At 31.3% G+C, this 20,341-nt stretch overlaps 1 protein-coding gene across 6 annotated transcripts in view; it reads right to left on the reverse strand.

The window, feature by feature from the left end:
• The window catches only part of LOC142331399 (uncharacterized), an 807,446-nt gene that overhangs the window by 358,234 nt on the left and 428,871 nt on the right, over window positions 1–20,341 (reverse strand). For all 6 annotated transcript variants that reach the window (XR_012757984.1, XR_012757983.1, XR_012757985.1 and 3 more), the window contains one exon: window positions 10,894–11,145. Coding sequence is in view for 3 of the 6 variants with exons in the window: in XM_075377288.1 (XP_075233403.1) it covers window positions 10,894–11,047 (154 nt within the window). In the remaining 3 variants the exon portion in view is untranslated. The remainder of the gene's footprint in view (window positions 1–10,893; window positions 11,146–20,341) is intronic.

Genomic DNA, 20,341 nt, shown 5'->3' on the forward strand with positions numbered 1-20,341 from the left:
TAAATATTCATGTGAAGATTACATACACCAAAAATCAATTAATATTTTCATTTTTTATAAAGAAATTAAAAAAAAAATAGTAAAATTTAATGTTACCCCCATTTTAACCCTTCAAGCACGGAATTTCAAAAATCTAAAAAATATACTTTTTAGATACTGACATGAAGATTATACTACAAAAATGAAGTTGATATTTTCATTTTTACCGAGAATTTACAAAAATAGTAAATTTCAATGTACTCCATTTTAATTCATTACACTCGGAATTTAAAAATCCGTTCTTACGGTGTACTTACTTCATAAGTAAAATGTTTATTCAAATTTTCATTAATTTATCTTCAGTAGTATCTCCAGTGTATGGCTCCCATTAATACAAATCGTGTAGATCTGGAAAATTGTTTTAAAATTATCCTTGTGTTTAAATTTATGAATGTGCAATCTTTTTTAAAAGGAATGGTCACTTATTTTTAAAAAATAACAATATCCACTTTTTCCAAGTAAGATAATCGAATTGCTTACGAGAAAGAGCCTTATTATGCTTCCATTACCGTTTTAAACAATAAAAGGCTGAACTATTTGAAGGATTTTCCCATCAATTTAGTTAAAATACAATTTAAATATTTTTTTTTATTGACACAATATTATTCTGTTTATGAACTTGTAAATGATACTACTTAAAATAAAACAAAAATTTCGCTTTATTTGCACCCCGTTCAAAACACATATAAATACCTATGATTCAAAAAGGAGTACACACATTTAAAAGCATTTAAAAAATGTATTAGGATAATTTACAGATTCCAGTTCAGGTCTCATTTCATAAGAAAACACACTTTGACTCGAGGACTTCATTAGTACCAAATTTGGCCACAAGAACTGTTACCAGTGAGTTTTAAATCTAAAACTCACTTGCTGTGAGTTTTGGTTTCACAGTTTGCAGTCGCCAATTGGTGTTCAACGTAAATTTTGTAGAGAGTAAGGTAGAGATCTTCCTAATAGGCAAACAATTTACTCTTGGCACGAAACCTTCATTGTGACAGTTTGTTCTTCCAGACAGAACGGCTAGTTCTTTCAGGAGGAAACCGTAAAAGGTATCGTTTATCTGGACATGCTTCAGAACATTCTAATTCTTCAGTTAAACAATGACCAAGATGGACGTCTTACTATCAGCAAGACCTGGCAATACCTCATTACTGCCTACAAGTCCGAAATTTTATTGATACTCCCAGGTCCGTGGATTGGTTCTGAGTGCCCAATTGCATGGTCGCCTCGCTCCCCACTAGGTTTTTCTTGTGAGTTATTAAATATCGGGTTTACGTAGTATCTTTGCTACTGATCTTATTGAGCTATGACTCCAACTTAACATCTTATCTTATCTTTTTATATTTGCTTATCTTTTAAGATTAACATCTTATCTTGACACCGAGGGGAAGACTCCCACCATGTTATGGGTCCGACCCTCACGCTACCTCCTCCGTACCTAGCCCTTAGGGACTTTAACGGAGGTCATCTTCATGAGCTCGAAACATATCTTATCCGCCCGATGTAAAAATGCCACAAGCGACATTCACATCAGTGTACCGCGCCTAGCTCGAAACCTACAATCATAAATAACTTAATCAGGTCCTAAACAGGACCACACCCGACTTAGCTATGCAACCACTATCGTACCCGGTGCTAGGGATGAGTTCAGCATACAACTCAGGCATCCAACTTGCTCATTAAATAATATACAACAAACTAAATAAACTGAACAGACAAATAAAAACTAAAGTATCCATAATACAAAACACTAACTGAATAAACAACAATAAATACCAAACCAAAATAATGCCTCAAGAACACAAAAAAAAAACAATAAAACTCAACTGCAGTGGTAACACCCGACTTTCTGGCTACAGTCTGGAACGAAATCGACTTCAGGTGGGATGAATATCGCATTGCAAATGGAAGCCATATCGAACCAAAGTAAATGTTGGGTGACAAACTTAATTTTAAAAAGAAACCTCAGCCGACCTGTAAGTTATCTAAATAAATTTTTATATGCTTTTAAAGTTGACAAGTCCTTTTTGAATCTTTCTGTATATGCTCAAAATAACCTTTAATAGCGATTTCTGAGCTGTGAATTATTTTGTAGCAATTTTTTTTATTTAACGTATTTACCTTAACATTATTTCATATCTTTGTCTTTAACATATCTATTTTTTTTATATTTATAATTTATCTTCGATCAGGTAAAGATACGTATTGATCAGAGTAAAGATATTTTTTTTTTATAACTTTTTAAGTCATATGAACATCTTTTATTAAGTAATAACGAACTTCAATTGTTTCAATAGATATTGAAATAAAATCATGGATTCAAGTAGGTTAACTCAGTAAGAAAAAAATATTTTTTAGAAATTCGTTCTGTACCGAAAAAAAATTGGTAGATTTTGATTTTTGAATTTTTTTTCTAAACAATCAGGAAACAAATAAGTAATTTGGTTTAATTTGAATTATGATAGTGTGAAGTGAGTTTTCACTTTTCCTTTTGGCCCTTCTGCTTGTCGTATTTTTTGGCTCTGTTAAAACGAAATGTATTTTCTGATATTTATGAAATTTTGTCGAAATATTCCTTATACCCTTTTGTTGATGGGCAAAAAAACTATGTGTAATGATTTGTTAAAAAAATTTTTCCGTATCATGAATCCTGAATTTTTCGTTTCCAAGATAATGCACAGTCTGATTACGTGGTACTCCTATTACTGTAGACGAATTCTATTCTAAATGACCTCTGTCATTTCCATTCTGTATCTCAACTTCTAATAGTTTGTAATTTTTATTATTTTACTATATTTTTAAAACAAATTTTTGTCTTTGAGACCATTTTTCTCTTACCATAAAGCAGTATACTTTTCTCAGTCTACTACTAAATATCTAACCTTAAGTTGATTTTAGGTAAACTTATTTTTCATTGTATTCCGTTGGAAATCATATTTAAAGTAACGAAAAATACAAAGCATTAGAAAAAAACAAAGTAATAATCAAAATGTCATGGAAGTACTTACTGACAATCGATTGACTAGTCAAACTGTTCTGGAAATTGACCATATGTTATTTGTAACAAGAAATTTATTTTTCACTGGCTAATTTATGAAAAATTAATCCCAGTTTTTACTTTATTTTAATTTACAATTTTTTAATCCTATTTCGTTGTAGAGTTAAATCTTTTAAATTCAATATAAAATTACAAAAGTAAACTTTTTAAAGAATCTGTTGCCAAATTTCTAAAAAAAAATATTTTTTTTTCCTAACGTGTACGTTCAAGTTTCTTCAATTACTGAACAATAACCCCCCACGGCCCAGTGAGATGAAGATGATATTATGATACAAATGAAGTGAAGTCTTGAACAGACTCAAGCCGACCATTCCTGAGACATATGGTTAATCGAGCCTCAACCAACAAAGTACACCCGTATTCAGTGTCTAGTATTCAAATCCGTATAAAAGAAACTAACTTTTACTAGGATTTGAAGCTCAGAACCTTCGACTTCAAAAATCAGCTGTTAAACAACTGGTTTGCGACAACGATTTTATCCAATAGACCAGCCTGTAGAGATTAATAATGACGATATTTATGAATTAGAAGGTTCTTAATCTTTTATAATAAAATCTCTAGCATAAAATTAATTTAATAATAAAATTTACGTAGCTATTATAACAAGAAAAAAATTTTTTTTTTGTCTTCAGTCATTTGACTGGTTTGATGCAGCTCTCCAATATTCCCTATCTAGTGCTAGTCGTTTCATTTCAGTATACCCTCTACATCCTACATCCCCAACAATTTGTTTTACATACTCCAAACGTGGCCTGCCTACACAATTTTTCCCTTCTACCTGTCCTTCCAATATTAAAGCGACTATTCCAGGATGCCTTAGTATGTGGCCTATAAGTCTGTCTCTTCTTTTAACTATATTTTTCCAAATGCTTCTTTCTTCATCTATTTGCCGCAATACCTCTTCATTTGTCACTTTATCCACCCATCTGATTTTTAACATTCTCCTATAGCACCACATTTCAATAGCTTCTAATCTTTTCTTCTCAGATACTCCGATCGTCCAAGTTTCACTTCCATATAAAGCGACACTCCAAACATACACTTTCAAAAATCTTTTCCTGACATTTAAATTAATTTTTGATGTAAACAAATTATATTTCTTACTGAAGGCTCGTTTAGCTTGTGCTATTCGGCATTTTATATCGCTCCTGCTTCGTCCATCTTTAGTAATTTTACTTCCCAAATAACAAAATACTTCTACCTCCATAATCTTTTCTCCTCCTATTTTCACATTCAGTCGTCCGTCTTTGTTATTTCTACTACATTTCATTACTTTTGTTTTGTTCTTGTTTATTTTCATGCGATAGTTCTTGCGTAGGACTTCATCTATGCCGTTCATTGTTTCTTCTAAATCCTTTTTACTCTCTGCTAGAATTACTATATCATCAGCAAATCGTAGCATCTTTATCTTTTCACCTTGTACTGTTACTCCGAATCTAAATTGTTCTTTAACATCATTAACTGCTAGTTCCATGTAAAGATTAAAAAGTAACGGAGATAGGGAACATCCTTGTCGGACTCCCTTTCTTATTAGGGCTTCTTTCTTATGTTCTTCAATTGTTATTGTTGCTGTTTGGTTCCTGTACATGGAACCTGTTGCTGTTTTGTTCCATGTACAGGAACCAAGAAAAAAATGGTGAATTTTTTTCAATCTGGTCGTACGATTAATAGTAAAAAAATGTCTAAAAAATAAAGATTAATTACGAAATTCGTAATTATAACATTACAATCGAAAAAAAATTATTATATAACAAAAATAAACTTAGTAAGAAATATTAGTCTATTTATCAGTAATCCAAGTTAATTTATTTCTTTACTTCATTTTATCTTAATTAAGTAACGTAACCACACATCTTGGTTCTCCCGTACTGACTTCCTTTTGTTACATATAAAAAAAAAAAAAAAGAATAATAAGCGTCTTGTTTTACTAAAACCAACTATATATATGTTTGTGTATCAATGTGTTAGTTACTACCAATGTAGTATCCTTAATTGCGACTGATATATGGATTGAACTCAATCTACCTAGAGTTTCAGTTCAGAATCGAGAGTCAAGAAGTAAAAACAGTCGGCTACTAACCGCAGTAACTATACTAAACCAACTAACTAAGAACTAAAGAACATAAGAAAAATACAACACAACACATAGTTCAACTACAATCAGTTCATTAGCAACCTTTAAATACAATAAAACTACAAAAATATACGCGAAAGAACCAACGAACAAATAGACAGAAATGGCAACACTCATTTTATCTTTTATATATGTATAGCTTTTTCATACTATTTACAACATGTGTCTCTCTCTTACATATATATACAGTATTATCTATCGGCCAGTAAAACCACTCTGGTGTTTGTATTTATCTGTATGTGTGCCGGTGTGTGGGAGCATGTACAGCATGTACAATTCGATGACGATCATCAGCATCATCATGGTGGCAGTGGCTAGTGTTAGTAGGGTGGTATTAAGTTGAACTCTTATTGCTTTGTTTTCTGTTGTTTTAATTCTTTTTTATGTTTGTATGGATGTGTGTGTGTATATATATATATATATATATATATATATATACATTTTCACCTGACTGTGACTCCTTAATTAATCCCGATAAACATTGTTGCTGTTGTTGTTGTCGTCGTTGATGTTTTATTTGTTTTATTAAGCTGGTATTACCAGTAACATTGCTACTTAGATTCTTCTTCTTAATGAGTATTAAAGAATAAGATAGATCAGTAACAAAAAGGTAAAACTAATAAAATATAAAACTAAGGAGATAACATGATTCAATGAATTAAATTTATATAAAAATTTTGTCCTCTTAAAAGGTTTTTATTCAATGTTTTTTTCATTCTTGATTACCGATTAAATATAATTAAATTTTAATTATCTAATCATAGAAAGTTTAGTTTACTAGATAAAAGATTTTCCCCTTTCTTAAAAGGTAAAGACGGAGTAATAATATATCAAACCAAATCCTTATTTTTTATATTTTTAATACATTTTTTCATTATTCTATTTTCGTCTCGAAACTATAAGTCTTAAAATCTAATATAGTGGTAAGCATTAATTGAATTACTAAATATTCAATTTTAATATGTAGTATATTTTTTTTTTTTAAATATATACAAATTTAAATTTAACCATTCATGAAGTTTTTAAAGTTTTTCTAACGGGAGCCCCATCTCCTCCCTTTGTATAAAATTAATTTTTATTATTTACTCTTCCAGGATAAACTAATGAAAGTGTTGTAGAGTAAAAGGTTTAGAATATAGAATTCCATTCACCAGGAATTTATTTATAATTTCAAATTATGATTCAGTTTTATTTTGGTGGAAAACATTTAGATGTAGAATTTTTTAAATTAAAAATTCAGGTGGAAAGTTTTAAAGAATATAAAAATTGAGATTTCGTAGAAACATTTTTCGGAATTATTTCTGAGTTCCGAATAATACAGAGTGAGTTACAGGAACCTAAAGATTTAAAAAGAATCTGATCTGAACACTACATTACTTCCTTGTACGCCTATTAGATTACATATACACATTATTTTTTAAATGAAAAGTACGTAAAATTTTATTTCATTAATAACTTCTGATATTTTTTTCATATTTTCTTTTTTATTGTTATTATTGAATTATTATTTATTGTAACAATTGTTATAGTCAGATGTTAATAATTATTAATAAATAAATATAATTAAATTGAAAAAAAAAAAATAGTTAAAAAAAGAATGTGAAAGGATTTGAACCGATGTTGCCTTCCCCTTGTAAGATCCAAATATTTCATTAACTAAGATTTTATTTTGTTATAACTCTGGAATCAATGAAAATAAGTACCACTTATGATAAATCGTTGAAAACCTCTCAATGAGGGCCTATTACTGCAGTTAAGAAAAAATCCAAAATCCTATTTTTTTTAGATTTTTAGCGTTTATGGTTGCATACTTTTAGTTCAGTCGATTGCAATCAAAAGAGGAGGTGCACAACTAGATGTTACAACAGTCCTAAATCCAAAATTTCATCATCCTACGGCGAATCGTTTTTGAGTTATGCAAGATACATACGTTCGTACAGAAGTCACACCGAAACTAATCAAAATGAATTCAGGGATGGTCAAAATGGATATTTCCGTTGATATCGAAAATCCGAAATTTTTCGCGATCACTATCTACTTCGTACCAGGAAGTAAAAAGGATTAATAATCAGTAAACAAAAATATTTATAATAGGAAAGCTAACCGATCGGGTATGTCATGAAGGTTAATTACAATAGTGCTGAAATGTACAAAAAAGGACATAAAATTTATAAATATCTAAAAAAACTTGCATCAAGACAATAAGATGCTGCATATTTTTTTTTTTTTTTTTTTTTAACTGAATTTTTACGGGCATCGACTGCTAAGGTCATTAGCCCTCGTCACATTCTTTAAAAGAAATTATTATCTCCATCAGGATCGTCATATGTAAGGGTGTAAAGGGCCCTTACATTTTATTTAAAAACACAAACTTCACAATAAACATTAAAACATGAAAGACAAGGACAATCACAAACACTTACGGGGTGTAAAGGGCCCCAATATTAAAATTTGAGATAGGTTCTCAAAAGACCATGAAATTAAAATTAAAATTAATCTTATCAATACCATATCTTTCTTTCTTTCTTTCTTCTACGTAGTCTCATTTATAGTTTGTTTAAGCACCCTAGGGGCGACCAGAACCGCCGTTGAGCAGTATATCAGTCGTGCCAGGGTGCCGTGGCAGTTGAATCCTTCTTATATCAGGCCATAGGCATGCACGGCGCACACCCATAGCCTCGCGCCCTCAATCCACCCTTGAGGGTCCCCCATGCCATCATCGGACACACCCCGACTCACTGCTCTTGAATGCAGGTGAGCCAAAATGGCCTAGGCAAGAGGGCTACCTCCCGTCACTATACGTGCCACGCTTCGAGACTCCCTTATATGTATTTATAAAACTACCGCTTAGAGTATCTTTTACCACAGCTTTAAACTTCCATTTTATAGACTTTTAAGAAGTCCACTGGCGTGTAAAACTGCAACTATATTTTCTTCATTTCCATTATCCAGATCAGCACTAATATTATTTGTAAGACGGAACCTCTTTCTGAGGTCCTCATATATGGTACACTCTTCTATTAGATGCTTGATTGTCAGTGTTTTATTACAAACACCGCACATTGGTCTCACTTCGCCGGTTAACAAATATAAATTTGTTAATCGCGTGTGACCGATTCTAAGTCTGGTCACCGATGCTGCATATTTAAAACTTCATTGAACCCAAAACTTTTATTATCCGTTCATATCTTATTTGCAGTTCTAAAAATTCAGTCTACAGATTCATCAACATCTGTATACCATGTAAAAATCGTATTTCTTAAAAATAAATGTAAATAGTGTCATATTTTAACTTATTATTAGAAATTTATATCCAATATTCCTTTTATTAATTAATTTCATTCGATTTTTAAAATCGTAAACGTAAAAAATTCTGAATATTTAAAGTAAACAGTTTTATTACAGGTCAAATCAAATTTTTAAATCGATGTATCATAACATCGTTGAAAGGATCTGAATGAGGGCTTATTACTGCAATTAAGAAAAAGTCCAAAATCCATTTTTTTTTTATTTTGGCCTTTTTTGGACACTTTTTGTCCAGTCAATTGCAATCAAAACGGGAGGTGCACAACTAGATGTTACAACAGTCCTAAATTCAAAAATTCAAAATCGTATGGCTAATCGTTTTTGAGTTACGTCAGATAAATACGTACGTACGTACAAACATCGCGCCAAAACTATTCAAAATAGATTCATGGATGGTCAAAAAAGATATTTCCGTTGAAATCTGTAAACCGAAATTTTTCGAGATCACAATACTTTCTTTAATTCGTACAAGGAAGTAATTAAGTAAGAAACAAAATACAACTTGCCTACGTACGTTTTAATATATCAATACAGCAAATTCAATGACATTATCATTTTTTGAAAATGTTATAGTCTTTTTCGCAAATTTTGCATCGCTACTTGCACCATATCGTTTACGAATGCTCAAATTTCTTCTTCTATGGAAACTTTAGGGTCTTTTATGTTATAAGTCTATTGATGAACACTTTAAACTTTAGATAACCTCAGAGAAAATAATCGCTTACTGACAGGTTTATAGAATGGGCAGACGATGCTCAACATCTTCTTTGGATATTATATGGCCTAAAACCATCACTAATTACTACAGCCATGGATGCTTTAGCAGTATGGGTTTGTTGCTCCATCCTGCTGCAACCAGACTACATTCAAGTTGATCCCACGATGAAGCACTTCATGAGCAAGAGAATACTGTAATATCGCTGTACACTTCGGTCTATCATTCCGAAACTTGTCAGAGAATTCCATTCCAAAAAGTTATCAGTAAGTTGATCAGTTGGGATATGAAGAGGACGCAAATGATGCTGTTTAGGATTAAGACCATTAACAACATTTTATTTCAACACTCTGCCGATAAATGAAAATGTGTTTAGTCATACATTTGTCGGTTAAGTTAATAAATTCTGCATAAAATGTTATCCGAATTATTTTTTCATGTTAACTTAGATCTTGCACCAATATTATTATATACGAATTGTAGTTTAAATCCTAGTGTAGAATTCTGCTGTGGGATAAACGAAGGAATCCACCATTCTTTCTGGTTGAACGCTGAGGGATTCTCATTATTGCCTGGCTGATTTTATCAATGTTTGAAGAAGTGCTCATTAACCCACCGGATTGATCTAGTAGTGAACTCGTCATTGCAAATCAGCTGATTTCGAATTCGAGAGTTCTAAGGCTCAAATCCTAATAAAGTCAGTTACTTTTACACGCATTTGAATACTAGATCGTAGATGCCGGTGTTCTTTGGTAGTTCGGTCTCAATTAACCACATATCTCAAGAATGGTTGACCTGAGACTGTACAAGAATATACTTCATTTACATTCATACATATCATCCTCTGAAGTAATACCTTACGGTGGTTCCGGATGCTAAACAGAAAAAAGAGAAGTTCTCATTGAGTGCACAGGAGCTGGAATTTGTTTTTCGTTGAAGGAACAGTAATTCGGAAATTTTTACACCCAAAAGTTTATGGTAATGCTGCTAGAAACGGCTAAACGGAATAATCTCTGTATAATCAAGAATGAATCACAATTTTTAAAATACTTTTCCAGTACGAAAGCAAAGTCCCAGGAGTTCACTGCTCCATAATTACTAAAATGACATCTAATTTGCAAGGTCGCACTATCTTGGTTCCTGCCTACACGTCAGGGTTGCCAACTTAATTTCCTTTAAAAATCATCAGTTTCACGCGACCATCCTGTGTATAGTAGCTGCTACACGGAATAATAGCGAGTAATTAGAAAAAAAAAATTTAACTTGTACACGTTTTTATGATTGTTGTAATATATTTTTTAGTAATTACCTATTTCTTTAATTTCTTAGTTTATTAATTAGTTAATAAATTATTTTAATTTAAAGTGTTTATGAAGATTTTTCTTGCGTATAAGAAAGAAAAAAGTATATATATATATATATATATATATAGGCAGATAGGTGTGTATTGCACATATATATAATATATATATGTGCAATACACACCTATTTGCATCGACGTGTTCTAATACAAACTAAATGGTTATGTGAAGATTAAATAAACATAAATATTATAAATGCCCTTCTTGCCAATTTACTACAACAACTATACTATAGATTTATGTTTGTATTCATTATGAAAAAAAAGCAGTAAATTACCTTGAAGGAAGAAAGATTCTTGGTCGTGTGCGTTTGTATATTTGCGTACGGTTATGCTGAACGTTGAATGATCGTCTACGTGTGATCCTGGACCGTAGGAGTTTTTTTTTCTTCTTGAAGTTAGTATACATATATATATGAATTCACTGAACATCCGGTCAAAGCGCGAGATGGATATACTTTGAAATATGTTCTTTTTTTCTTTTACCACTTCATTCTTTATCTAACTTTTTCAACACTGGTTGACATAACCTGTCAAAAAAAGATTCAGTGCTAATTAGATTCGTATTAGAAAAGAAAGTAAGTAAGTAAATAATTAAACTAACTTTAAATTAGTAACAGAAATATATATATATATATATATACACGTACATAAATTGTTTTAACAAACGATTATGACGTGAGAAGTTAAAATATTGCAAAATGGAACCTAAAAAGCTCTTGTGTTTTTTTTCATTATCATAGTCGATTTTTTATTTAACCTAAAGTATTATTTTTTAAATACATCCCGATATATTTATTTTCATTATACGACTATTTATTTAAATGTAATATATATATATTACCACTACATATTTCTGTATATATTTACATACATATATAGAAATAAAGATGTTCCACAACAGAAAAGAATATTATTTCGTTTTGCTTTTAATTAAAGTCGAATTTCTCAAATTAGTCTTTGTTTTTTATTGCCTTTATTTGAACCAATATTCTCAGAATTAAATACTTTAAAAAATATTATTTTGTTATTGAGAACTTAACTAAGTTATAATATTATTCCAAACCTAAAAATCGTATTATTGACTTTTAGATTTTTAATTTTTCTTGACTTTTAAAAAATATATATAATATATATTTATATATATAAAGATACAGTTCTAGGAAAGATTTTTCAAAAAATAATTTCAGTTAAAATAGAAATATATAATTTTTATAATATAATAAGTTTTAAAAAAAAAATGTTAATCCTACATTATAATATATACGGAGAAAAAATCAGAATTAAATTTTTCAACCGTTATAATGACGTAAAGCATTTCCAGAACTACATTTATGTGATTTTTTTTCCGCTTTAGAAATATGATCCAAAATATGATAAGGCAATCTTCGTTTTGTGTGCCCTGACAACTCAAAAACTACTTAACTGATTTTGCTAAATTTTCGCAATTTATTACTATTATTTATCTCAAGAATATTTATATGTTATTAGTTCATAATATTAAATAATATAATAATTTAATTTTTAACTGCGGAAGTCGATATTGATATAGACAATGACAATGGATATAGATAATATCTCTCGATATATACATTGACATTAAATTTAGTAAAAGAAGTTTTACGTTATTTATTTACACGTTTATTTTTTTTGATGAGTTTGATTTATTTAACTGAAATACAATTAAGATTGAATTAATTGTTCAATTAATTCAATATTAATTGAATCAATTATTAATAATAATAATATTCAATATTAATTGATATTTCTGTTGTCCTTTACAATAAGTAAAGGATACTTCTCTATAGATTCATTTCTTTATAGATTCCCTAAATTGTTGTTAAAATTTAGGCTTCATTTTTGCTTCTTCTAACCACTATTTTAATCGGGAACTTTTCTGATCATAACATATCCTAGCAACATTTTTTTTTATTTCTCGTAGGAGGAGGAAAAATCTCTACCAGCCGCCGTCCGCCCACAACAGACGGTGGTGACGGGCTCTCACTGACTAAAAACCTCTCCCTTCTTTCCATAGGAACTGGACCTAGCCGCGAGGCATGAACAATGTTCCTATGTGACGGATGCGGGATGCATGTAATGCCGGTTTCTGAGCAACAGGAGCTGACGTTCAACGGGAGTCATCGGCAGGCGACGACCTGAGTGGGCCCCCGCTGATCACTTCAGGAGACTGGCCGTCACCTATTACCCATCCACCAGCTTACCCTTGATGATGTCCGTGATCATGCACTCTACCACAACTCAGCTCCTCCTGGACCTCAGCATGCAGCCCATAATGTTATCAGGATCTAGATGTCCCAGAGTGTGATGAAATTCTGCCCGCGATTGTTCCCAGTGGTCGCAGTTGAAAACTGTATGTTCAAAGAGTCAACCTGTTGACAGTAGACCCAAAGGTCTGACACCGTCCGTCTGAATCTCTTCAGATACGAACGGAAACACTCATGTCCCGTAAGGAACTGGGTTAGTTCGTACCCCAACTCACCATAGGTTCTCTTAACCCAAGGTTTAATCGACAGCAACTGCCGTGTCCAAGCGCTACCTAGATTCCTCTTCTTATGAGCTTATCAAAAATTCTCATTCAATATAAATTATTAACGGCGTTTCTTATCCTAACAACTTAAATATTCTATTTTGAATTGTTCTAATTAATCTTTTATTCTTGTTCACGATTCGCTCTATTTAATTTTCCCAATTCTCTTCACGCATATATTTTAATTACTTCTCTTTATTTTAATAAAGTGCATCATTATTCAAGATGTAAAAAATGTGATACCTTGATAAACAACAGAAATTATTGATGGTTTCTTATCGAATAATACTGAATTGATAAATATCGTAATATAATGGTAATTTTTTTTTATATAGTAAAATAAAGCCTATGTAAAATTCTGAAGTTATATATTAAACAATTTGAGACAGTTAACATCGTAAAGGAAACTAGAAAATAAAAAAATTGTAAAAGTAAACAAATGATAATCTCATATGTAAATTAATTGAAGTAATTTGAATTGAAAAATATATTTAAATTAAATTAAAATATTAACATATAATAGAAAAGAATTGATAAATACTGCAATGTATTACAACAAAACTGTTATTTTATGAAATATTTAAAACTATAAAACCGAAATATATTACTATTTATGTGTATGAAAATAAAAATTATTTAATTCTAGAAATCTTTATAAAAAATAAACAAAAAACTGAATTTTTTATTAGATAAAAATTAATATAGTAATAAAAATATATCCAATATAATTTATAAGAGTTATGAAAAAAATTTATGAGTATCCGGTAGCGGATTGTTTACAGACACGTGTTTATCATGAAAGTAAAAATGAAATATTACGAAGTAGGTGGAACAGAATATTGTTAAATAGAAAAGTAAATTAACAGAAAGAGTAATAATCTAAGAGGCGGATTATAATACAAGAAGGGAATAAAACCACGGCTACGGTACGAAGGAGAGGTTAAAAAAAGTATTCTAATTAAGAAGGAGGTTGGCCACTGAAATGGTCAAGTGGGGCGTGCCTTCGTGTATCACTATATACATTAATACAAAGCTACCTCTAAAATAACTATAAGATGGTATAGTTATATTGCATTGTTATGTATATGTGTATGTGTGTGTGTATGTATATGTATATATATATATATATATAAACAACAATTTACAATACAGTAGTCCACATAGGAGTCTTAAATAATGGAACATTTTGATTTAAAATAGCTACTCGCCGATTGTTTTCCAACGTAATGACCATCGTCGGCAATGAAAATAACGCCTCGCCTCCCTTCAAGTTGTTGTTTTATTTTTTATTGGCTTTAAAATGAAGCGTAATGAAAAAAATCTAGTACTGAATGAAAATGATCGTTTATTATGTATGTGTATATTCAAGCCGGTTAGATGGTCTGGGCCAATTTATGAAATGTTGCGGCGGCTGTAAGCTTCTGTGGCTACAGTTTCTTTGCTCACGTCTCACTCCGCTATTTCTTTCTCTTTTAAAAATCATTTCTTCTTTCTTCATCTGTAATATAGAATTAAAATTCCTTTAGTTATCCTATCCCCTATTCCATTATCTATCAATAAACCAATTTATCTATCAGAAAACTGTATCAGTGGTAAGAGTATAAAATGATATGTTTCTACTATAAGATCTTACGTATAATAATAGTAGTTATTATTATTAATAGTAATAATAATAATAATTATTATTATTATTATGTGTATTTGTGTTTTTAATTCGGCTACTACCCACTCTACCAATTAAAGTTTTTCTTTTATATCTATTTTATTAATTTATGAACGAAGAATTAAAAATAATTGTTTATTTAATCTTGCATTCATAAAAAAATCAAATTACCTGTATTAGAAATTAATCCTGTGTAAGTAAAGAATGAGCAACTTAAAACCATATTGTTAATCAGACTAAACATAGTTTGCGATGTAACATTTAATGAATGAAATAAAAACATTAAAAAACGTAAATTAAATTCTATATTTACGTTAGCAAAATTTTATGTTTTACCATATTTTATTTATAAAAGATGTTTGAAATAAGCGTTCTACGCAGCGATGCACTTTTGTGCTCGAGTAATCCTATCAGGGTTTTTTTTTTACATTTTCTCAATTTTTTTTTTGAGGATTTAGGGACATCTACTTTCTATAGTGGCATCTACTAATATTGTTCTTAGCCCCTTTTTTTTGAGAATTTTGATGCCACAGTGGATCACTTTAGTCAACTCTGGTTTGTCTTTTCTTTTTCTTTTTTTTCTTGATTGCTTCCCAATACTTCTTCGTTCTGTCAGATCTCGCTTATTTGAGTTCTTCAGAACAAATCCTCGTTGTTGTTTTCTTTTCTATAATTTTAAATCTGGAGTTTGCTTGTTTTAGTATTTTTATATTGTCAGTTTTGTTTCGTAAATCTTCTATTTTGATTTGTAGTTCTTGCATATCTTGTTTAATTTCGGTTATCCAGGTCGGTGCTTTGAAGATTTTCCAGTATTTCACGACCGGTTTCCTGACGAGCCTGTTCGGTTCTGTTCTTATTATGTGTCCAAAGAAGGAGATTCTTTTCTTTCTAAAGTAGACTAGAGCTAGTTCTACGTCTTTATGTACCTCTTGGTTAGGTGTGAGTCTCCATTCTCCCCCATCAGTAAGTCGTCTTTGATTTATGCATGTTCTTAGAATTCTTCTTTCTATTCTTTGCATCTCTGCTGATTAGGAAATGCCATACGATGACATTATAGGTCTGATTACAGTTTTGTAATATCTGAGTTTGGTATCTATTGAGATGCATCTTTTGTTATATGTTGTTGGTGGAATTTTGCGCATAATTGAGGTTTTTTGTTCTTTCTTTCCAGTTTAGTTTTTCTTTGAGGTCATGTGTAATATTATCTCCTAAATATTTAAACCGTTCAACTAGCTCGACTTTGTGTCCGTTTATGATTACGTAGTTCAATATCAGGGGATTTATGGGCATTATTCTACACTTTTACGTTTATTATAAGCCCCTTTAACATTTCCACTTATAAAAGTCCAGGTAACAATTTTTCCCCCTAAATGAGTTATTTCGATCGGTCTACTCCAAAAACTACTGGATTTACAGTTCTGAGATCTATTTTATCCTATTTCCCAGCCAAAATTACGTAAGACAAATTTAATCAGAGGTTAATAATTATTAATAATCAATATATTTAAGTTAAAAAAAGTTAAAAAATTTAATGAAGTTCTATTAGAAGTCAAACGTAGTTCAAAATTTGGGTTCAAAATTTGGTTTGACTTCTAATCTAACGTCATTAAATCTGTAGAGATTTAATTAAGTTCTATTAGAAGTAGGTCAAAATTGGGGTTCAAAATTTGTTTTTAAATTAGATTTTAACCCATATGATGCTGTTACGTCTCAACGGCGGTTTCGGGATCATGTGATGTGGGGGGGGAGGGTCGGTGAAAGCCCGATACTGCCGTATATACGAGCGTACGGAGACAGGTAGAGCTTTCCCTTCCCCCGCCGAAGAAAACCCCAACTTATATATTATTAATTCCAAAACGTTAAAGTTTTTGCTTTAAAATTAAGTAATAAAGTACGCATTTGGATAAAATATAATCAACCAATTATTTGTTTACACAATACAATAACTACGGTAACAGCCTCTTTTTATTTTCAATAATAACCGACAAAAAATGTTAACATGTAAAAAAGTTAAGAACTAAGTAGATAAATAACTAATCACTCCCAAAAATGACATAGCTATTTTCATAAACACCAAGCACTGCATGCTCGACTAATTATGAAACATGGAGAGCGAAAATTGTATTTGCTGATCAGAAGATAAAATTGCTAACATCATGCCAAGCTGAAGATAAAACACTGAAATAAACCCCCAGCAATGGAATGGAACTGATATTCAGCTATCATAAATGGCACCTCATTCCGTTCACCACAGATTGTATAGGGTATATATGATTCTCAAAGAAATTAAATTTGGTGATATTTCTTGTATTTATTAGGTGTATATAATTCAGGCTGGTGTCCGGAGAGTAGGGCCACTGATGATATGCGCTATTTCTTACACGTCTGCACTAGGTACGAAGCTAAATGTACTAAAGAAGCCCTCTGGCTTCTTTAGTACATTTACATTTTTAGCTTGCGAGGTCTAATTATGGTTTTGATCGGAAAGTTAATTGGAAAACCGAAACGGAATGGAAATTGGCTTCCTTTCATCTTAGTCCTGCAGAGGGTGGCTGAAGGGGTCTGATTCTGTTATAGTTGTATAAATAGAATAACAACCCGGATGGCTAGGGGCCCTTCTGGTTTCTTACTTCGCCAAGATAGGCGTTTTGGCATTGAACCCCGAAGTACCCAGCTCTTGGGAGGGCCAGAACTCAAGCCACCCTGAAACTTAGAGGTCAAGGGAATAATTGGCCACTCATAAGCGGCGAGTCAATGTGGCGTGAGCCGCATTGTCGGACCGTGTGGGAGTTCCTTCATGCCGTTTCTTAGTTCAACTGGCATCAGTAGTTTAAGGGATATAAGACTCCTACCGCTTGCTGTTGGAAGCTACCCTCGAGAAATGACTGGTCATCGGTCAAATATAGCTCTAAGCACTATAATATGGTAGAAGGTACTTGCTGGCATTCAGCGACCTAGGCGTGGCAGCAAATTACTGTTCTTGAGGGAATGAATTTCAATTTATTGACAAGTCATTTATTTTAGTATGTAGACGGGATGCGCCTATCCATTTTAGTAATATATTGCAAGTAAGGGGTGGGACATGCAAACGTGTGGTATAAGGCACCACGCTTGTTCCGCTCACGCAGTTAGGTAAACTCTAGGAGCTAATTAGGATATTGGTCGCTAAACCGTTTTGAGGCACAGTAACCGTTTGTGGCACGACACACGACGGGTGTCAGGATGGTTTACATAACCACAGTGATAAGAAAAACTAGGATGGTTAATTTAAAGAAACAAATTAATTTATCTTTTTCACTTGTAAAGTAATACGTTTTTTTTTAGTGGACACCGATCTCCATAGATCAACGATAAGTAATTTTACTTATTGGCATCACTTTTCTTTAATTCCTAGTACTTTTTTAGTTTATGTGAGTGTTCTTCTAACCTTCGTTGGGTCCATTATGTTCTTGTTCTTTTTTTCTGGAATCCTTTTCTTGTTTTAAGTTTTTTGTCTGAACGTGTCTTTATCTATAATTTCGAGAGTTTCTATCGTTGCTTCGTTTAGATTTTCTTTGACCTATTTGAACCACTTGGTCGTTGCCTTTCTATTTCTTGTTTTGTTAGTGTGTTTTCATCCATTCTCATCAAGTGTCTGTAGAATGCAAGTCTGCATTTCCTAATCGCGTCTGATAGTTTGTCTACTTTCAGGTAAAGTTCATAATTTTTTTCGTCGTTTCCAATCATTTATTTTTGTAGATCCTAGTACTCTCCTCAGTATATCCCTATCTATGTTTTCAATTTTTTTTACATATCCTGATCTAAAGTAAAGTATTTAAGTATTTGGCTGTATATACCTCATGTCTTATGATTGTTGTGTAATCACTCTGTTTCCCCATCCTTGAGATTCGTTTCTTGTATTATAATATATACAGTATATATATGTATATATGTATGATGTATTGTTGATCATTCAGTAAATAAACTTTTGTGAGTTTGGTGATCCTGGTTTTATTGAATTCTTTATATAGCCCATCAGGTTGTATTACTTCTCCAAAGTACTTAAAGCTGTCAGCCCACTTGATTTTACCATATCTTGGGCTAAGGTGTTGGATGTATTTTTTTATGTTTGTTATGACCGTTTCTTTTTTCCGAATAATATTTATAGGCTCGTGTTTTTTTCAGCTATTTTCTTCCATCTTCTGATCTGATCTTCGGCTAATTTTAAATATTCTGCAATGATTGGAGAATCATTGTAAATTCTACCAAATCTATCGAGAAGCTTTTTCTACGTAGTTCATGGTTTGAAAAAGAAAATCACGAACTTTAAAACAATAATGCTTTATATAATATAAAGAATGATTTTATTTTTTAATTTCACTTTCAATAAAAAATATTCGTTTTTTTTTTAATAATGCAAAATTCCGTCTTTTTCGTAAAAAAAATGCAATTACATGCTACTGTAAAAAACAAAATTACTAATAAAAGACGAACTTTTTTTTCACTTTTGAAATGTTTACTAAAAAAACACAAACGGTAAAAAAAAATTCTAAACTACATTCTCTTAATAAATTTGGTGTGAGAAAGGATACACAGGCATAAAAATTTCCAATTATCGTTCAGTTAATCGCAAAATTAAAAAAAAAAAACTGGAGAAGAAGGCTTAAAAAACAAAATAAAATTTTAGCTCAATCATTTAAGTATCAAGGTCATGATTCTTGGTACAACAAACTCACTATACCGCATATATTTAAGGTTAATTATCTGAATACTACGAGTAAGATCAAGCTTCTTGATACACCAAACAAGTTGAACTCAGCACTTATATATTTATTTTAGATTTATTAAATTTTATGCTTTAAAATCTTAGATAAAAATTTGTGTTCTGTATGCTCTTACACTCACTAATTTCATTTTTATTTTATATTATTATAATAAGCTAAACTTATTATTACATAATTTATAAATTAAATCTATTTACAATATTTTAATTAAAAATTCCTAAATTTAAAATCGCAAATACCGTTTGTTTTGTGACTCGTTTAATAATAGTCTATAGACTACCTACTTTATCTGACATCATTCCCTTGACAGAAATAAAACAAAATGATATTAGGTGCGTTCGTGTGTGTGTGAGTGTAGTAGCAAGCGGTGAATGTGTTTTGTACATTTCAATTCTCCGTCTTTCTCATTCTCATTGTAGGTATATATATGTATCTCGCCTTAAGAATTTAAAATTCTCTCTTTCCCACCGCACCGGTCTAAAATAGAAAGGAGGAGTAGAGAGGTTTAGCTCGTAAATGTGATTTATAAAAATTGGTACTAAAGCCAATCGAACTATCATGAGTATCTTACGGGGGTGGAACTGCTTTTTTTATTCCTTCGTTTTTTTAAACTCACCCTTATGCCGCACCCCACAAGGATAGTATTGTACCCCTAGGGTGGTTTTTTTTTAATCAGAAAGACCCGGTTTAAAATACGACTTTGGGGACGGTAAGCGTTTCTCGTGTATTAAGGGATCGATAGACCTTAACTA

Source organism: Lycorma delicatula, chromosome 10, assembly GCF_047948215.1.
Source record: "Lycorma delicatula isolate Av1 chromosome 10, ASM4794821v1, whole genome shotgun sequence".
In the NCBI taxonomy this organism is placed as follows: Eukaryota; Metazoa; Arthropoda; class Insecta; order Hemiptera; family Fulgoridae; genus Lycorma; species Lycorma delicatula.